The sequence below is a fragment of the Astatotilapia calliptera genome, chromosome 8 (genome assembly GCF_900246225.1).
Source record: "Astatotilapia calliptera chromosome 8, fAstCal1.2, whole genome shotgun sequence".
In the NCBI taxonomy this organism is placed as follows: Eukaryota; Metazoa; Chordata; class Actinopteri; order Cichliformes; family Cichlidae; genus Astatotilapia; species Astatotilapia calliptera.
The window spans coordinates 13,531,624-13,552,895 of NC_039309.1; the positions used below are offsets into that span (position 1 = coordinate 13,531,624).

A 21,272-nucleotide genomic window follows, 5' to 3' on the forward strand; every position below is an offset into this window, starting at 1 on the left:
TGGAGTGCCCACGAGCAAGTTAATGTGTACCCCAGGCTGCAGTATGTCTGGTTCCTGCCTTATCTCCCTCCCCTAACCCTGCTGCCCCAAGCAGGCAGGGTTAAAGAACAAATGTCAGCGCTGTTATGGGGACTTAATGTCTCTCCTTGTGAGGTGAGGTGAATAAACTCCGACTGTTAAATACACGAGGCTCTCTCACATAATCAATCTATTTGTGTCCAAAGTGTAAGCCTGCCAGCTCTGTCACTAAAGCAGCCAGACGAAAACTCTGAACAATCCCATTGAGACGAGGACACAGCCGCCTGCTGCTACTGCCGGGGGGAACCTTACACACAAAGACACTCTTATTCTCAAATTTGGCCGACATTACCGACCCTCCCTGACATTACCCCACTTGGTGAAGTACTCTCAGGCACCGGTTGTTCTTACCTCGTTTCGGCTGAAGAGGAATTATTCCCGTTTTCAGTCGTCTGTACGTTAACTTTTCACAGCCATGGAAACGGTAAGTTCTCCCCCGGTTTTGTTCTTCACTCGCCGAGCTTCCCGGTCGTTAGTCAGCTACCAGCTCTCTGCCGTCGACTCATACCTAACATATCTGTGTCAAACACGCGTATGTGCGCTTATTTCCACTCCGTCGTGTATTATCGATACTGATGCGACCGCGTCGGTTTACCTCAAACAGCTCGGAGAGGAAGGAGGGGGGAATTCTAAAGAGCAAACAGCGATCAAGTCGTACGCTAAATACGTACCAAGGGCTGTTATCTAAAGCTAACCGCAAGTAAAATTACGTAAGAAGAAAAGGAGAATGCCAAAATGGAAAACTCCATTTCCCGTGATTAACGCGGATCTTTCAACAAGGATATCCGGGTACGGTCACCGTCGCCTAATGCAAATATGTAATAAAGATATATTTAATGACTCGCTAAAGCGAGTTTACGCAGAACCTTTAAGATTTCGTGTTTTTCTTTCATTTTTTCTAGCTTATACTGTACAAAGGTCCTTCTTATGATAAATGGTACATTTTAATCTTATTAGTCTCGAAACCAGCTAGCGGCACTATATCGCCATCCAGTGGTCAATGGTATGAACCACATCTGAAATTATTGTTTCGGACCGTCGGTAGAAGCCACCCAGGCCAGGGAGGCTAATATTGCAATGCAAAAGATATGATCTTCAGCTTTACAGGCATAGCATTCTGACCACTGCCAAATGAGTGAGTAACACTGATTATCTCTTCAGTATCTCTTCAGGACTATTAGACCAGAGTTGTCAAACGTATGCGAAATAATTTCATCTCAATTATTAAAGGGACATAAAATGCTACACATATAAAGGCTACTTTACATCACTGAGCCCTGCTCTCAAAAATTGACATACATGTCACACTGTCTGTGAAGCTGGATTTAAGAAATACGTGTTTAAAGTTAACGTTTTAAAAACATGTTTAGCGCCATCTTCTGTCAACAAGGAACGTGGTTGGTTGGTTGTCTAATGTTCGAGTTTGTAAAGCACCAGTGCCTATCAGAGGGGAGAGGGACAATATCTGGTTTAATGGGTTTCCCCTCCAGTTTTGTTATTTAAATATAGACGAGTGGTATCCACAGAAACATCAACGGATCCTCTTGTTCATCCGATGACACCTACACAGACATGTCGGGAGCAGAAAAAGGACCTCTCATAGATCCTGAAAGGGCAGGTTGCATCACACAATTCATTGAATCAACAGCAAAAGAACACCAAAACTATGCTTCACATCTGAAAAAGATTGTAATGAATCTCCTACTCTGTCTTGTTTCCACCACAATAGAATCGCACGTCCTGCACAGCTCTATTTCTCAATGTGCTTTGAGACCAGTTTTCCATCAAAAATCTCTATTTTCTGCACTATTCACTTGCATACTACACACCAGTCTACTGTTGTGTACAATGTTGTCGGTCGGTGGTTTTCTTTTCGTGTTTTCCCCAAAAATGACCTCTGACAAGAAAGCCTAATTTCTGCTTTTCAATACTAAAGAAATTTTTTAACTTTTACAAATTATGTCAAATTGCAAGACAATTACCTATGTCTCTAATAAAACCTCTGTAACCTCTGTAAAACCTCTGTAAGAAATTTCTTTCATGCAGATACCTTTGCAGATTTTAGAAAAACATGGGGGGGAAATGTAAGCTACTTGAGGAAAAAAACAAACAGCTAGAAGAGGAAAACCATATATTGAAGCATGAGAACGTGGATATGGTAAAACCTTAACAATGCACACATCCAAGTTGTGTTCGAAAAGAACAGAAGTAATTTCAGAATAAAAAACATCTGGAAGAGATGCAAGAATTGGAGCACAAATACAAAGATCTGGAAGAGAAGAATAATCTTTATGCAGCTACAAGAGATGGACAGCATAAAAAGTCAGCATGCACAGCTGGAAGAAAAACATAAACAGCTGGAGCACATATACCAAATAATGGAGGGAAAGATGCATCTGGAAGTGGCAGAGCTGGAAGCGAAGTTGAAAGATGCACACACAATACATGATACATCATGATCATGATACACATGACTACAAGCAATTTCAGCAAAGCAAACAAATAGAAGAAAAACAAGAACTGCAGCAGAAATGTAAAGCATTTGAGATGAAGAACCAACAGCTGCAGAACAGAAATGCAGCAGGAGAAAATAAAACAAGTGCAAGATTACGAAAAACTGGTAAAAAAGCACAAAGAAGTGGAGGCCAGAAATTCTGAAATACTCAAAACATACAATGAGAGGCAAAATATAAAAAAACAGAGAAACTCAAAAGGACAAGACAGAACAGCTGCAAAATTGTGCAGTGTTTTAGCCGAAGAATAAAATAAATAATGTAGTTTAAAATAATAAACTGTGGAACAAAAACAGAACTCGTGGAACATCAGAAGAAAAAGAAAAAAGCTTCAGGCTCTTCAGATCCACATCAGGCGACGAGGAGGAGGCCAAGAAAAAAAGCAAAGAAAGGAAAAAGAAGAAAAAAATAAAATGGGAGAAAGAGCCGGAGAAAAAGAAAAAAGGCTCCTGGTCCTGGGTGACCAGAAACAGGAAACATTCTGCTGACAAGAGTGCGCACGAGGCTGCTGGGGGTTCAGCAGGCTGGACAACAGTCGCTTCCACATCCCTCCTTTCTCCACCTGGCCTCCATTCCATTCTGTTCCACTTCTCCATCTCTTCCTCCACCTCTCTTAAATCAACGCTCACTGATCTTTCTCTCCATCATCATCCATCATTCACCATATCCACCTTCCAACTGTTAAATAATAATAATGATCCTCTTGTAATTTGCTAAAACTATAAGTGTACTTTCAGGGCGTAGCACCGCGGGAAAGAAGGACACCTTTTTGGGAAATCATAAGGATGGTGCAGCATTTCCAACCTTTCATCAGCCTCTAGAAATGATATCAGTGATGAAGTTACTTTGGTTGATATGGTTGATGGATTTTCCCCATTAAAGAATAGAGTCATCAACATATAATGTACACATCAGAATAAAATGAGAGTTGGGCTTTAACAGAATGTTTCATTTTGATGGTCTCAAATCACTTTAATGAAACCAACAAAAACAACTTAAAACCTAAAAACATACAAACATGGTTCACACACACAACATCAATCTCTGATGTCCTGTCCTCTCATTGTTTCTGCTCAATATTATTATTTCTCCCATTTCAGAATCCAGACAACAGCAGAGAACATCTGGTAAAACTGTGTCTCTACAGTTTTTGGGGGGGATCTTCCTCACATTGTTTCCTGTGATTTCTTTGTTGCTGTGTCTCTCTCTTTCTTTAACAATATCAGTTCTCACTGATGAGTTCTAACCTCGATGTCCAATTATCCTGCACGCCTGAGATTCATCCATTCATCAGCATCCTGCAAAAGTTAAACCTTGTATCTCCTCATCATGCTGTGACAGATTTGTCATGCGTTGTTTTTCATTCCAGCTTGTTTCCACTTGTTCATTGAGTTTTATGGCCTAGTGAGGACTAAATCAGGGATACCAAACTCATTTTATATTGTGGGCCACATACAGCTAATTTTTATCTTAAGTAAGCCATTTCTCCGCGTGATAAAGTGGTAAATAAGTTTAACACCCCTGTATTAGAACAAGAAGCAGAGCTTTGAAATGTCCTTGCCTGGAGAATTATTCATGAGGACTACTTAAAGAAGATACAAGATAGCCTGCCTAAGGGAATTCAGACTGTGTTGAATAATAAAGGCGGTCATGCCAATTATTGACTTTGAAGCTTGTTGGAATTGTATACTCTGCATGGTCATGGGCGATCAAGGCTTATTGATGCATTGGGGAGTTAAAAGGCTGCCCCATGTGGTTGAATCGCAGAGACAACCTACTGTACCTCAAACTGCTAAAAAAGTTCATGCTGGTTCAAACAGAAAGGTGTCAGAATACACAGTGCATCACAGTTTCTTGTGTATGGGGCTGACCCCATTACAGTGAACCCATTACCAGATCCTGACAGCTTGGTATTAGGCTTGTAAGGACAGAAATCACTCTTGGTGATGATTATATTATGCATTTCTTCAAGACAAATTTTGTGTAAGTGTACTGTGGTTCTAAACAGACAGAAATTTAGAGGAGTTCCTGCGCTGCAGATCCGGAGTAAGTGGGATCACCCTTAAAAACAACCTTCAGCTATGATTTCTATGTAGCTCATATGTAGTTCATGTAGAAACTATGTAGCCAGTAGACATCGCAGAATGTGAGGTAACATGTTCATGATGGCTAAACATCTAAGATAATGAGAAGTTGAAACTACCTGAACATAGAAACTGGACAACAGGAAGTATCAGTGTATTGTAAACTCTAACTCTGAGTCACACATGGTAAAAGTTTAATTAGAGGTAAATATTCTTCCCATCACCATAAAAAGACATCCCCAAGTTGTCCTTGATCACAGATGCAGATGTAAGCAATGTGAAAAAAAGATCTAATAATTTAAACAGGTGTTACTGAATGAAAAACTATTAAAAACTAAGTACATCCTTTCTGCTTCCATAGGAATTAAGCGGGTAAGTAGCAGCCAGGTGCTGCTAATCAAATGCACTTGATTAACTGATCATCAACAAGTTTGAGCACCTCTATAAGCAGCAGCATTTGGTAGTATATTGGTCTGAAGCATTCAGGTGTGTGTTAATACAATGATTAATACCAAATGGTTAAAAAAAAAAACAAGCACAGCATATCTGCACGAACGCCTCATACGAACTGTCAAACACGAGGAGGAAGGTTGATGACTTGGGTTTGTTTTTCAGCAACAGCACCTAACCACCTCACAGTCACTGAGTCAACCATGAACCCTCTGTATCCCAAATGATTCTAGAGTACAATGTGAGGCTGTCTGTCCCGACAGCTAAAACTTAGCTGAAACTGGATAATCCAACAGGACAATGATGTCAAGCACAGCAGCAAATCTACAACAGAATAGCTGAAAGAGAAAAGAATTCTATTCAATCTCCATTGAAATGCTGTGATGGGACCTTAAAAGAGCAGTGCATATACAACTGCCCGCAAACCTCAATGAACTGAAGCAATGTTGTAAAGAAGAGAGACTCAAAATTCCTCCACAATGATGCAAGAGACTAATAGTCATACAGAAAATGATTACTTCAGTTTTTGCTGCTACAGGTAGACCTACAAGCTACTGAACCATGGCCTGTACAAAGTTTTTCACAGGAATACAGAGTCTTGTATAAGCTTTCTTTTTCACCTAACCATAAAACATATAAAACAGCCAATAATTTTGCCAAAGGAATTACAAAACCTAAAGTACATGAAATGAGACTGCCTTTGTTGTTTATGTTCAGCCTGAGCATACTGTAAATTGACTGTAATAAAAATGTTCTATAATTGCTCTATATAGAAATATTCAATACATTTTAAAACCTTGAGTTAGAGAAAGCTGTAGCATATATAATAATACTAATGATGCATTATATGGCATCACTAGGCCCTTTTATATGCCAGCTTCTGTTTCAGTGCCCAGCAAAGTGTGACAGCTTGTGTTTTCTGCTGTCACACTTTGCTAACTAAGACTAAAGTCACTTATAACTGTGTCCTTCCATAACCTCACCCAGCTTGCTGTTCCTGGCAACGACGCATTGCCTACATATAAAAACTGTGATTAAAAACATGATGATTACGGAGGGGAGGCTGATAACAACCTGGTGAAAGATGACAATGTCAATTGACAGTGAAGAACCCTTGACCCTGACGCCATGGCTTCTACAACAAAAAAATCAGATTTACTCTTATTTTAAATAAGTATATATTATATGGCATTATAATTGTTTCAAAAACATTATATTGGTGATGGGTCATTATGAACATTAGAACAATTTACTGTTGCTTGACTTAGACTTACAAGTCAGGAAGCCTAATGTGGCAGAGACCATTCTTACAAAACATGTTCCCACTAAACTGAAACTTTGAAGCAAACAAATGAAGGGAACTAAAGAGATTGCAATACTTCAAATAAGGCTGGTTCAAAAAGCAAGTCAGTCGACACAGACTCGTGTTAATTTTTATGGCAGAAATGAACATATTTACAGCCTGATTTTTTTTTTTAAAGAAAGGATATTGGTCGGATATTGATCTCCTGCATTATTAGAGACGTAAACGCTAACAGTCAGGTGTTTCATGTATTGGCTGCTAGACAGTCCTAGACATATTCTAATGTGCTATATAAATGAATTGGAGCTCTGGTAAGAAATATTGATAAATTAGTTGACTTGCTGTGCAGTTCATTTTGGTAACAGATTGTTCAAGAAGTCTGTTTTATATACTGAAATTCTAGTTTTTCTAATAGTTGAGCTAATTAGCAAGTATCTGTGCCTGTACACTGAACCTGCACAGTCTGCTGACAGATCTTGTTAACCAAGCTTGATTGTCCCCCCTTCCCTTACCCCCCAAATTAAAATGGCAGTAGCCTTAAAAATACAGTTGAGGCCACATAGAAAATTGGAGCCCACAAAAAAGTGCTTTCTACATTTGTGTTCTAATGTTACTAATGGAGAGCCTTGATGTGTTACTTCAAAGAAGTCTCCTTTGGAGGTGAAAAAGATGCTTTTCATTTTTTGTACGATAAATTCATCCATCATATATTGTCTGGAAGAATCTTCAGTTATTAAGGGCTTTCTCTTAATTTATCAGTCAGCTGCATGTGTTTCCCCCGTATATGATAAAGGCATTCATATCAAACGACAGTGAGACACAGAAGCTTTGCAGGATTTGATGTTTGCCAGACGAGAATGTTATTCTGCAAAATCCTGGATTAAAAGGCAGGAAATATGGTGCAGAGGGTTTCTTTTTTAAATATGACTTTAAAAAAAAACCAAACGTATTCAGCTACTTCAGCAGTGTTTAGGTTAAAATATTAAAATGAATGCAAAAGTAATTAACAACCAACAAAAACTACCATCAAGGTATGTTTGAGGTCAAATAAATCATCCCAAAATAAATAAAAGATTGTGATTAGGAGACAATAAAGTAATGAATAGTGATAAAGTCTGCTCCCTGCAGCTAGGTGCACGCACACTTGCTCCATCCACTCTCATGTAAAATATTACATCCAAGTCATAAACACTATCAAACATGGATGCTAGCTAGCTTCCTGGTTGATTAAATTAAGCCAATAGTCTAAAAACTTGCATTCTGCTGCAAGGCCACCGGATGGGGAGATATGGTTGTAAAAAGATTTCCAGTCCTGTAGAATTCTATGGGGTAAATATTTTCTTTGTTGATTGCTTCAGTTCTTGAGATTATTGTTATTACTTGGGAGTGAATTGTGTTTAAGAATGCACTGCACACCTAGCCTTCAACCTTTGCTAAAGTAATTTGAACACTGTAAGATTTTGTATAGTCCTATTTATGGTATTAGTATCAGTGCCAGCTAGTGGCACGCTGATGCTATCTAGTGGTTAACAGTATGAACCATGTTGGCTCCAAAACTTAATGTTCTTTTAAAATTAAAGACAAAAATATAAATTTGTAAGTAGCTACCTACAGTGTAATTATGTACTTTGTGATATTTGACAACTTTGCATACCATATCTTGTCATCAGACTCCTATTATTGCTGATCTACAACTTTACCTCCATAAAGCTGGTCTCAGGAGGGACTCTGATGACTTTCTTTCTTATAATTTTGACCCTAGTCTTTATTGATGCACACTCACAGTCACACCTACAGCCAATTTAGAATCGCCCAGTAACCATGGCAGGAAGCTGGAGTATGTGGAGAAAACCCACACAAGTACAGGAAAACTCCACACAGAAAGGGTAGAAAGCAGAGGAGAAAATGTGTTTGTGGGAGAAGAATAAGACAAGAAGAGGTGTGTGTGTGTGTGTGTGTGTGTGTGTGTTGTGTGTGTGTGTGTGTTCAGTGAACAGGAGATGGGTCAGCTAAAGGGTCAGATGGGTGTCTCAGGTCCTGTGTCAGGTTTTTGCTGCTGCTGTTTTTTTTTTTTTTGTTTGTTTGTTTGTTTTTGTTTTTAAGGCAGAGACCTCTTCTTTTATCCTCCACTTGTCCAGTTTCTTCAATTGACTATACCAAGATATACCAAGTTCTTGGCTAAAAGGTCTTTGAGAATCACTTTAAAAAAGAACTACTAGTTCATGCCGGTCAAACTGTTATGTACGGCATTATTTTTTTGATTCAGTGAAAGGAAGGGCTCACTAGTTCGCTCAGTCTTCTGGGGGAGCAGAGAAGGAGATGAGAGACAGGAAGGAGACAAGAGCAGGTGTGTGTGCATGTGTGTGTCTGTGTGAGGACACTTAATTAAACATAATCTTATCCTTTTCAATAACATCATGATAATACACACAAAAGCTGGTGAGTGCACTTCAAACATTTGTGTAAATATATTACACATAATATACAACATGATTGTTACTTCCGTACAATTGTGGGCATTTAAATTAAAAACAAACAAAACACATAGCTAGTTTTGATTCAGTACGCTAAACCCTAGCATGGCTGGGTTTACCCTTTACAAAATGTCTTGTGTTGATGAGTTAGTGAAATAACTTTATCACTGTGTCTTATGATACAACATACATCCTCTTTGTTGTTGATACTGGGTGTAACCGTGTATATCTTGCATCTGTCCATTGTCAGCTATTTTATTTTTTACAAATCCAGCCAACTCTCAAGTTAATGTGCTTTTTTCAATCTGACAAGCTTCAGTTTTCTGCATTCTCTTCAGCGTCCTCTTATCACCACACTGTGCCAGTGTTGCTGTGGCCCTTCCACTCCATCTTAGTCTGCTGTCCCTTTAAAACAGGGGAGAGATGTAAATGTCTTTGGAGTAAAGGGTAGCATGTGAAGCATTCAGTTGAGTGAGTCTGGATTACCTCTTTTAATGTCTGTGTCACTCGGGTTGTTTGAACAAGGAAAGTTCAAAGGATTAAGCCGATTCGCTAATGAAGAAGCGGGGCAAAGTCTAAAACCCATTAAACTCTTATTAATATAATTGTCCTGTCCGAAATCAATCATCACAATTGACTCTGGCCTGGAGACGGGGCACAAATAGTGGCTTCGATTTTGCACTAAAAAAGCGGTAAATATAATGGGATTAAAGAAACTCGCTAATTATAAATAGCATACTGTGTAATTTTACGGGGGGGAGAGACATGTTGCCACCAGCAAGGAGACACAAAGTTGAAATCCGGTGGATCACAGTGATTTATCTTCAGGGTTGAGCTAGGCGGAGCGAAGCATCCCCCCCGATAGACAGAAGCAGGCAGTCCGGGGCGGAGAAAAGTTACAGCTTGGTGGAGTTGTTTCTCGTGCTGCTACGGCTCGCTACACATTACCGGTGTCACAAACTAATTGTTTAGAACACAGTGACAAAAGCTAAGTAGTCGCTTGACTCTAGCTAACAAGAACGGCACCCGGGAATAGTTGAAAAGGAAACAAATACTTCTTCGACAAGAAGGTATGGAAATGACTGCATCTTACACTTTTTGTCCCCACTTGTGCACTTGTTCGCTATTCATTTCCTTTCCGCTTAATATCTCTGTTTCACTCTGTTTTCTGGACGATTTTTTTCATTTAAAAAATCTTAGCTGGTCCACTTCAGTCAACTTTTTGTGGGTGTATTGTTTTCAAAGGCCAGTGTCGGTGCGTACACACAGTTGTCATGACAATGCTAGGGAAACCCTGATCGAGGCACGTTGAGAGACACAAAAGGACCCCGGCTTAGCTTTGCTTTTAAACTTTTTTTTTTAATTAAAAAACCCCAAAGAGTGTTCTTTTTTTGTCTTTTACCCGTCAACGAGAAAGATATAAAAAACAAACAAACAAACAAACAAAACAAAACCAAAAAAAAAAAAAGCGGCTTTGTCAACATTTATTTATTAGTATCCTGTGTCAGTGGAAAGAGGAGCACTTCGGGGGAGGTAACGAGGTCAGAAGGATATGTGGAATCTGTTGGGCTAAGGTGTGTCCTGTGTTTATATGAGGCAGATTGTGACCCTGCCAGTCAGGAAAAGGATGCTTTTAGTCGGCCCTTTGCTGCTTTATGGTCAGCACACATGTGGAAATGACTGGCTTCTACAATAGAGAGTTAGCAACACACAATTGTCTTAGGGGAAAAGGAAAAAGATGTGTGTGTGTGTGTGTGTGTGTGTGTGTGTGTGTGTGTGTGTGTGTGTGTGTGAGAGAGAGAGAGAATGGAAGTAGTAGCTGTGTGAATGACAAAATAAATACATGTGTTACACTACGGTATGTTTGCATTTGTGTGTAGATGGTAGGAAACTGAGGACTGGGTAACATTAGGTGGTCATCAACTTACGGGTGGGGGTTTTTGAAGGTGGGTGGAGGGTAACTACAGTTCAGTCATACAGCAGACACACCAGACGGAGCAAATTGGGACCTACTGGCTGGAATGAAGCTGGCAACACGCAGGATAGGAAAGCTTTTCGCTCAGATGACTCATGGTTATGCTTGTTTACAGTCTTGTGCAAGGGAAGTTTTCACTATTCCAGGTGCTTAAAGATGAGTGTCTCGTGAACCGGTGCCATGCTTGTCATTAAGTGCAGTGCCAGCGAAATACTCTAACATTAGTAACCTCTGAATACAGTCCAAGCTGTGAGTACTAGGATCCCTAAATATACCTTTAAAATAATAATTATATTCCACAATAGTTCTCTCTTTATGGATATATGAAGGTATGAATTTATTGGTGCCTATTCTCAAAGCTTCCTTGACTGTCAGTGCAAAAGGCAAACATATTCATGGTTAAGCCTTTAAAATATAGTACAGTAGAGCACCACTTATGCTAATCTGAAGCAGGCTGAACAAAACCTGGAATGAATGCATAATGGTGTAGTTTTAATAACAGGAGCTATTACAGTTGCATACTTCCTTTCCTCAATAGGAATCATGCTTTCAAAGATAATGCATGGCTGCATCGATCATTTATCCTCCCTTGGATCTGTGGCAACCTTCCATCTCTGCTTGTGTGTCGGGGCATGCAGCCGCATCTCCTCAGCCTAGCTTGTGCCCGTAGGGCCTGGAAGCACATTTAAAAAAAAGAAGAAAAAAAGAGACACTAAACATACAAGCACACACACTCATTCACACACTCATGCACACGGGGGCAACATGAACAAACCTACATCAAAGATACATCTGTTTCTTATGCATGTTTGATGGGACAGGCAGGCAGCGGCTGGCTACTGCTCCTGCTTACCGTACAGCATGGATCAAGTATGCATGACTAGGTGGAAGGAAAGGAAAGGTGTATACCTTACAAATATGTGAAAAGAGAAATAAAACATGCCGTTTTTAAATGTTGCTTTAATCTTTTATCATCATACAGTAGGATTATCAAAATCTAGCTAGTGCTGGCAGAACTAGAGAGCGATAATAAAGCCGAGATACCAGTGAGTCAATAACACTTTGCTCTGTTGTGGAGTCGTCTTTTGTTCTTGCTGTTTGATGTATTGTTGTTCTTTTTATCTGTGAACAGCTGGTATAAATTGCTTTGTCTGGTTGTCTGTCTGTTGACCAAACTCTGCCATGCTGGGACACAAAAACTCAATCGACTGGTTCCCCAAACAAAGAGCACAAGGGCATTTATGCTCGGTGGAAGTCTCCATTTATTTTTGTTTCTTTATCACAATCAGTCCATTCCAGGGCACATTAGTCTCAGTTTAGTACGGTTTGCCACATCAGACGTAAAAATAAAAACAAACTAATAACTTCATTGCATGTCATGTAATCCCAATGCCCTCCTCTGTGATATCAGAGTATTCAGTATTCAGTTAAAAGTAGGAACTTGACCTTACAGCACATTTCAGCATCCGCTGTCTTTTCTTAGCCAGAGATTTCCTACCATCAGCAAAAGATTGGCTCCTAATCCCTGTATTTTTATTTTATTTTTTTGGACTGCAGTAGATCTTGGCACAGGGAAATAAGCACATCAAAAATGTAACTGAAGTTCACCTTCCAAAACATTCAGCACTTTGGATCAAGGCAGCATCCCGTCGGTTCAATCCGACAGTGTGTTTTTCCTCTCGCCAGATGTTCAGCTTAATTAACATGCAGGCTCGGGGCGAAAGAGGTGTTAGCACCCATATGCAGTTTATCCAGGTGCTGCAGCTCTGCATAATTGCCTGACATTTACATGAAAGCTATTGATTAGATTCATGCGCATTGTACTGATTCAAGTTGAGCTGTGTATGTGTGAAGAAAAAGAAAAGAATAACTGTCACTGTAGACCTGCAGCAGTAACTTGATTAGTCAATCACAGGAAATGAAAGAGCAACTGTTTTAGTAATTTAATTGTTGAGTAACAGTTACTTATTTAGAAAAAACCTTCCTTGGTACCATATTGTAAATCTCAGCCTTTGTGATTTGATTCATTTTTTTTCTTGTAATGCTTTTAGCTAATCTTAAACACTTATTTTCTTTTAATAACCTTTGGAAAGGTCACCTATACTTCTAATAGATCCACTGCTGTACTAAAATCCTTTATATGCTGGAAGTCCCAAATTATCATGATTGCATTTGGCTCAAATACTACAGCTTGACTCTTCACTGGCAAACATGAGCGTGTCTGCCCTAGTATAGTAATATTGGCAATAGTATAGGATTAATTATAAAAACATTTTTGCTTCTTTAAATGTCCCTAAAAGGGCTATGGGGATCTTTTTCCACTAAAGACTTTCAAAAGTCGACTAAAAACTAAAAACTAAACTCTCAAGCATATTCAGATTGGGCTTAATCTTAAGACCTATGGTCTGGGTTTCGCAGTTCTGAAACTGAGACCAGATTTGCTTGTTTTGTCATTATGTGCTAGTTTACAAGTTTTGCCTGACATATTTTTCCTGTATGTTTATAGCTTCACCAGATAACAGGACACGGACCCTTTTCTTTGTTTCACGAATCTCCAGAATTTTCCTTGCAACTTCTTTGACTCTTTGCTTATATTGAGGCTGCTAGCTTGTAGCTGGCTCTGAGCTCTTGATAGCTTTAGCTTTAGCTACTCTGCCTTTGTTAGTTTCTGTTTTGCTGTTTGTTGTTTGTTTTCTGCTGTGTGAAGGTAATTTAAGTGTTTGATTTGGGTTGCTGTTCTAAACATTCAAAAAACATTTGAGAATCTGTGTTGAGTGAGGACTCACACTGAGGACTGTCTGCCTGTGTTCCTGTGCTTGTTGTGCACAGGCTTGCTAGCTGATCTTTCAGTCACTGGTCAAGGCCGATAACACTGGCAATCAGTTGATTCTGGTCCCTGGCTGGTCAACAAGGGCATCTCTATTTATCATGTCATCCAGTGTTATGCTTGCTTTATTGTTTTTTAGTTGTTGCCATTTAACACTACTAACTTTAACTGAAGGTTAACTAATAACAACTTTATTGTTTTCCTTCTATAAATGAACCCATAGGTTTAACTACATGTAATATAAAGTAAAAATACATAGTTATCTACAGTAATGATAGTATTTACAGGGTATTTTTGCTTTACAACAGTGTTTTTCACTAATAAAGACAGATAGACATCTTTAAATGTACTCTAAGCATAAAATGACTTGATTTGTTATATATCACAGTTACATGGATCTTTGGGCCTTTGGACTTGCCAGAAAAAATGTCTGTAAGTGTTTCCTCCTTAACCTCTGGCTAAGTGGATGGCACAACACAGAAGAGCTAACTCATCATGCCAGGACTCTGCAGTCTATTCATACTTATAGGCGAGTGGCCACTCTTTCAATGATGAGGATGTACACATCCTGGACAGGGAGGAACTCTGGTTTGAGCGAGGAGTCAATGAGGTTACGTGAAAAGGGAAAGACCATCTCTGAATCGAGGAGGGGGACTAAGGGTACATCTGTCACCATCTTACAATGCTGTGATTGCAGCCATTCCCCCACTCTCTGTGAATGCTACTTACGGCCATTGATCAATGGTCATGACAAATTGCATATTAATGATCAAGAAACTGACCGTGTGGCCCATTGTTCATCAGTGGTGCTAGTTTTAGTCATTGTGCAAATGTACTGTAAGGTTGGGGAAACCTGCAGTCAATGGAGACTGAAGAAGTCAGTTGGATGAGCGACGAAACGTTTCTCCCACTGAAAACGGGAACAGAATTAACTTTTTGAAAGTCAGTTCCATTGCTACACTAAATGTACAAATCATGTAATTAACCAGTTGTAAATGGATGTAAGAAAAGACCTGATAGTCCTGATCGTGTTTATGGGCTTTAAACACCTATTCAGATTCATGATGTGTAAGTAGAAGGCTGCGATACTTGGTAGTAGTAGTGTAACATTCAGAGAAATTCACAAAGGACACAGAAACCAGCCCTATGCTCTGTTTCCATCATAAATCACACAGCATGACGATAACGTTGAAACTCAACACCTCAAGATCTCACTGGGCTTGAGAGGGCCTTAAAAAAACACGGAGAGGTTGACAGATACAGAGGACATGCAAACTACAAGACCGATAGCTTGAAGGAAAAAATCACCTTCAGCTTTAAAATGAATGATGATTTTGATGTATGACTTAAAGATAGGCCCACATGTGCTTGTTCAGCATTTCCCTCTGTTTTACATTGTTTACAGTGTGCTGCTGACCTCAGCTTCCTAACTGGGAAAACAAAGGAATTTCACCCTACTGTAAAAATAACTGTCGATAAATACAGGCCTTTTCTTCTAATGCACTTTCGGAATAACACACTTGTTTCTCTGCTTCCAGGAAATAAACAAGTGGGTGTAAAAAGGAGGACTACAAATCCCCACCTGGGGAGCCACTGGAGCCTCAGGGTGCTGGAATGGAGCAACTCATAGAGTAAGACAGATCATGTCTTTCTTTATCTTATTTGACAGCTTGTTTTACACAGATTGCTGACATGCTTTATTGTGTTTACTAAATGAACGTCCTGTCTCTATTTTGGTGCTTCCTGGAACTGTTGTTGCCCAAGCTTCAGCTGCATGCATGGCATTGTGTTTGGCGGTGTATAGCTATACTGCATCTACTAAGAGATTACATCAGCTCACCAAGCATTTTGGGAACTGTAAATAAGATGCCTTAATAAGAAACTTCAGGGGCCAAATGTTTCAAAGACTTTGATTTAAGGATATTTATAAGTGATTAAACAGTGGTGACATCTAAACACATCTTTTGTCTTTCTGCATGTTTTGGATATTTTGGTGAGGCAGGTTGTTGTGGTGCATGTCTGTGCATTTAGAAATCTTGTTATTTTCTATTCTTAGCTAAACAGAACTCATCATCGTCCAGCATGCGAAAGGTTGGCTCTTTGATTTGATGGAGGCAGTTCTGGGAAAGTGAGGGTTGGATAAACAATCTTGCAAGGCTCTCTGAACCAAAGAGGGCAGGCAATACAAAGCAACCCACATATAACATGAATACGCTTGGGAGCAGTCGCATCTCGAATTCAATGAAGGCGCGCCATTATTCGTAAACTCTGTGGCTACGTTTCCTCTTTGAACAGCGAGTCAGCAGAAAGTTTAAAAAAGCCTGGAAAGGATGGTGCAGAAGAGCAGTAACCACACCATCTGAATGTTGTTGGGGGATGGGCAGGTGATTTATCTGACCCTAAATGCCTTTTGTCCACTTTGCGAATGCAAAAACTCTTAGCTCAGCGTCATGCCATCTAGCTCAGACTCAGCTTTTATAATGTGCTGTTATCCTCTGAAAACCTGCTTTCCTTCATTCAACGCACAGTAGTTTCCTCTGCAAACATGTGCGGTTCTCGTCTTGTCGACGCTGCTGTAGCTGGGCAGAGTGTGATAAGAGCCATGGGAGTTCTATCTTCACTCCTCAGCTCATTCTGCAGATAGCTGAAACAGGATTGGCATTGTGTTTCTGGGCTGTGTGCACATACAGTAAGCGCTGTGTGTGTGTGTGTGTGTGTGTGCGTGTGTGTGTGTGTGTGTGTGTGTGTGTGTGTGTGTGTGTGCGTGTGTGTGAATCACACGATCCATGGTGGGATTTCATTATACATATCTTTCACCGGCATGGACGCAGAATGTATAATTCATACCTGTGACTGGGCCTAGAAAGGGATGCGTGCCTGCTTGCTTTCCCTTCAGCTCCCTACACTCCAACCTGTCAAGTGAGACCATTCATTTACAGTAACCAAGTGTCAGCCCTACTCGTGTCTCATATTGAGTCAGTGATTGTTGAATCAGCCCTCCTCCCTTTCTGACACCTATGACTCCCATGCCAGGATGACTAGCTTTCTCTTAATGATTAGATTACGTCACCGACCTGCTGCTGCACCATGCCAAACTATGAAGTGACAAAGAAGGGCTCCTGATTTGCGCAACTTCGCACTCCCTGGCTTGTGACTCATTGGTGAGTCATGGCAACAGGCAAGGGGGCTATAAACGCACCCCCATGCATGTTCACACACATACACTCAAGCTTGTACACATGGTTCTGACAGCAAATACTTTCTCTGTTGTTCCCGATAGTGTGTGTGTGTGTGTGTGTGTGTGTGTGTGTGTGTGTGTGTGTGTGTGTGTGTGTGTGTGTGTGTGTGTGTGTGTGTGTGTTTGGTCTTGCGTGAATGCACCCAAAGACACCATATTTCTGTCCTTCCACTCTATCGTTGTGCCTGAGTACAGAGAAACACACAACATTATTTATTATAATCATCACCGGTGTAATAGAGTTTGTGTTTTCCAGATAAAGCGGAGTCAGTAATTGTTTGACACTCGGCGCATTCCAATTAATGTTTTGTTGACTCAGTCTTGATAAGATAAGGCCAAGCATAATAATGAAAACTTGTTATATTTGTGGTTATTTAGATTTAGGTACTCAACCAACAGAGGGCGATGCAACCATTTACCATGAGGAATTAATCCTATTAGCGTTTCTTTGTGTGAATTCATTTGGCAAGTCCCATTTTTAATCTAATTATACAATAAGCCTTTTAAGAAAATATGTTTGTTAGTTGATTGATGTTGCCAGTTTATTGATTAACTCATCAGTATTCTATATTTCAAATATTGGAGTTTGGGAGAGTGGGCGATAATGGCCTTTCCATTTTAATGCCTCATAACATTTCCTCTGTCTTCATGTAGTTTTGAATTCCTAAGAGGCTTACTTTTTCATTTGTATATTTGCTCTAACAAAATGCCTGGAACATTGATATCTGAGATCACTTAGATGTTTCCTGAACAAGTGTGGTTTAATATTAGATTGCACTGTTTAATATCCCATGACATAGCCTGTCGCTGGTTCACACCTAATTGCAGGTGTTAGCGCTCCTAAACTGTCTTAAAATTGTTTTGTCACAGTAGTATTAGTACTGTGCTAAAGTCTTGAGGCATCCTTCATTTCTTTATATTTTGCTTCCAAGAAGCCAGACTTTCTTATCATAGTTCCAGCTTTTGTGAAGGTCCCGACCTTGTACCTGACCATTTCCAGAGGACTTAAAAATGGCTTGTGAATCATTGAGGCATAACAATGCAACACTTTCTTTCTACTTTCAATGACTAAAAGAAAAGGCCAAAGATAATGCAGTTTGACTGTAGGGATGCCACAAATGATTATTTTGATAGTCGACTAGTCACCGATTATTTTTGCGATTAGTCGACTAATCAGATCATGCATCCATTGGACGTAAAACGTACAGCTTATTGCACCAGCATGCACCTGCTCTTATATGACTATCATTAGCTTACAGCTTTAAGTGCTTAAGGTACGTGCTGACTAAAAATAAAGACAAGATCATAGTTTATTACATTTTAATGAAATTTGCAGATTGTTTCGGTGGAGTTTAATAAACTCAGCTGTCTGCTCCTTGCTATCTGAGATATAACAGGACACGAGTATATTCTCGAGCATCTCACACTTCTGATAATCAGTTGTCTGCTTGACATTTATTCAGCTGTGTAAAAACTATAACTTTAATCTCAGCCAAACTGATTTACTAAGGAACAAAGAATATACTGAAATAAGCCAAACAATAACATTTTTAAGTTATCTAAGTGACTTATACATCATGTTTAACTTGAGTAGTGAAAGACGGCGGTGGGTTTGAAAACGATTTGCCGGGAGTCCGGTGTTCTCACCGGCTCTAGTGAGCCTTGAACCCCCGCTAGCTAACGAGCTGGTGGGTAACAGACGTCTCCGAAAGTGCTTTTGAAAACATGTGGTGTCTTGATAAACCAAGCAGATATCTGAAGTTTACACAGCTACATTCTCGCCTGAAAATATGTTAAACGTTTATTTTGTGACCCAGAAAGAATAATAAGAGTAATATTAAAACTAACTAGCTGCCGCTATTGTTGGAAACTGAGCAGGGCCGCGCTATGAATTCTTTGATAGGTTGGGCCACGAAGTATACACCCGACCCATCCTTCAAATCTGGGGAAATGAAGGGCGCATTTGTCGGCCGCATTTGTCGGAGTCTTCAAATTTGGACAGTCTTCATCGTGTCGCTGTAACGTAATCGGCCTACAAATGCAGGCACAGGAGGATGCTGTGCCTGAATTTGGACACAGCTACGATACCGGACACTACTTCTTCTTCTTCGGGGCTTAACGGCAGCTGGCATCCTTGTACATGCAGTGCTGCCATCTTCTGTTTCAGTCCGTTATTACACTCTTAAACCCTACTACTTATTCCTTCCGTCTTTTGGGATCTTACAAAGCTTCAAACGAGGAATGTGAGGAAAACAGGCAAGTGGAGGATAAAAGAAGATGTGGAAGGCCTAAAAACAACCTACAGTAGATGAACAGTATCTGAAATTCATGTTCTTAAGAAATAGAAAATCCATCAAAAAAGTATTGAGAGGTGTATCTGGCACTACAATTGATCCATCTACTGTTCACTAAAGCCTCATCAGAAATGATCTCAGTGGAAGGGTAGCTGTCAAGAAGCCATGTTTAAGAATGGGAAACATGGAGAAAAGGTTGAGGTATGCCAAATTACACAAAATTGGACTGAATATCAGTGGCAAAAGGTCTACTGAAGTGACCTTGTCGTCAAAATGTACGAGGTCAGAAGTGGTGTCCAACATTAAGTGTCTACAGCCTTCTGTAAAACAGAAGGTGGAGGCTCTGTCATGGTTTGGGACTAGATTTTAGGCCGTGGTGTTGGGAATCTTGTCAAAATTTATGGAGTTATGAAAGCAGAAAAGTACCATCAGATTGTCTGATTAGCAGCACCATTTTTAGCATGACAGTGATCCCAAACAGACTGCCATTGCAGTAAAAACATATCTGGATATGTCGTGGAACACTATCAATCATGGTTTGCACAACCTCAACATGACCTCAACATATTTGAGGAAGTGAAGGATCATCTTGACAGAGAACAGAAAAAAAGGCAGCCAACATCCACAGAAGAGCTTTGAATGTCCTTCAAGAAGGCGGGAGAACCATTCCTGATGACTACTTAAAGAAATTACAAGAAAGTTTGCCTAAGTGAATTCAGTCTGTGTTGCAGCATATAAGTGATCATACCAAATATTGACTTTCAAGCTCGTTTGAATTGTCCAAACGTTTTGCTTATATACTTCCATGTATGTTTGCACAAGACAGGAAGAGCCTGGTTACCTATTTTGGAGCAACACTACTTAAGAAATAAGGAAAAGAAGACTAGTCAGCAGTAGGTCAAATACATAGATTTGGCATGGTTCTTTTAAATACATAAAAAACAAGAATAATCTGTTTAAGGAAACATTTAGGCCAGACAAAATTGTCTAGATAAATGTACAGTGATTTTATTTTACATTGTGTATATCTTGTCCTGCCAAAAATAGCTTTGACCCCTCTGGGTATTAACCTAGGAGAGCATCGTGGTCTTGGACCATCTTGATGCTGGCAGCAGGGTCTGCAGATTGGATTTGTTAAAATGCTCCATCTGATTGGCTTGTAGAGGAGCGTTGAAACTGAGTCAGTGCCCTGGCCTGTTTGTCGTGTTCCTTGTGCTCGTCATGATTACATTTTGCGGTGTGGCAGGGCACAGTGACCAACTGTAGAGGTCTTTGCTTTAAATAAGTGCCAAGTTTGGACTGCAGTACTCTTGTTGTTGGTACATGTAAAAATGACAACCATATAAATGCATGTACCCAAGGCTTTCCAGCAGAATAATGCATTATGACAAGAGGATCAATACTATTTACTTCATTTGTCAATGTGTCTAATCTTACTATTTGTCATCATCATCACGTTGACGGGGACGTCATGTAACTGATTATAGCAGTTAGGGTCATTCTTCACTGGACTGTTTATCTTGAGTAAGTACATTTTTTATCTAGAAAATGACATGAAATCATTTGAAGAGCTTAATCCAGGGTTTAAATGTGACTTATGTCTTGGGCAAAAGAAAAAAAAAAGGGAAAAAATGATTGCAGAAGGTGCAGCAGTGTTTTAGATGCTTTAATGGGTCATTTGTCTTTGCACACAGCAGAATCATTTGTCTGGAACAGCTGACCAGAGTAAATGTACAGGCTCCTTTTTTAACTGAATTGAATTACCTCCACTGAGAGTAAGCTGGCAGCAATCTGATAAAGAAGTCAGTGTTAAGAAATTGAAGCCTGCTGTCTATTAAGGGGTTCTCATGCCCTATAAAAGTGCTTTAAGGAAAACAAACACCCTAGGCCGATGTCAGAAAGTGGACGCCTGGGAGTCAGGCTCTTCAGAACTGAGGCAGGCAGATGACGAATGTAAAATTAATACATAACTGCTCACAAAGGAGACAGGAGGCTACTGGACGTCTTGTAAAATGTGTATTTCTGCATGAATAACA

General features: G+C 39.8%; 2 protein-coding genes across 3 annotated transcripts in view; one reads left to right on the forward strand and one right to left on the reverse strand.

The window, feature by feature from the left end:
- capn15 (calpain 15) overlaps nt 1–859 on the reverse strand; it is a 44,890-nt gene extending 44,031 nt beyond the window's left edge. Inside the window, exon 1 of the mRNA XM_026178720.1 lies at nt 430–859. The gene's annotated coding sequence lies outside the window, so the exon portion shown is untranslated. The remainder of the gene's footprint in view (nt 1–429) is intronic.
- Nucleotides 860–9,909: 9,050 nt separating this feature from the next.
- Nucleotides 9,910–21,272, forward strand: part of ankfn1b (ankyrin repeat and fibronectin type III domain containing 1b) — a 147,615-nt gene continuing 136,252 nt past the window's right edge. The window contains exons 1-2 of one of the 2 annotated variants that reach the window (XM_026178722.1): nt 9,910–9,972; nt 15,243–15,335. In XM_026178722.1, coding sequence (XP_026034507.1) covers nt 15,319–15,335 — 17 coding nt within the window. In that variant the 5' untranslated portion in view covers nt 9,910–9,972; nt 15,243–15,318. Of the gene's footprint in view, nt 9,973–10,363; nt 10,477–15,242; nt 15,336–21,272 lie in introns of those variants that run through there. The other variant, XM_026178723.1, reaches the window with a different exon arrangement.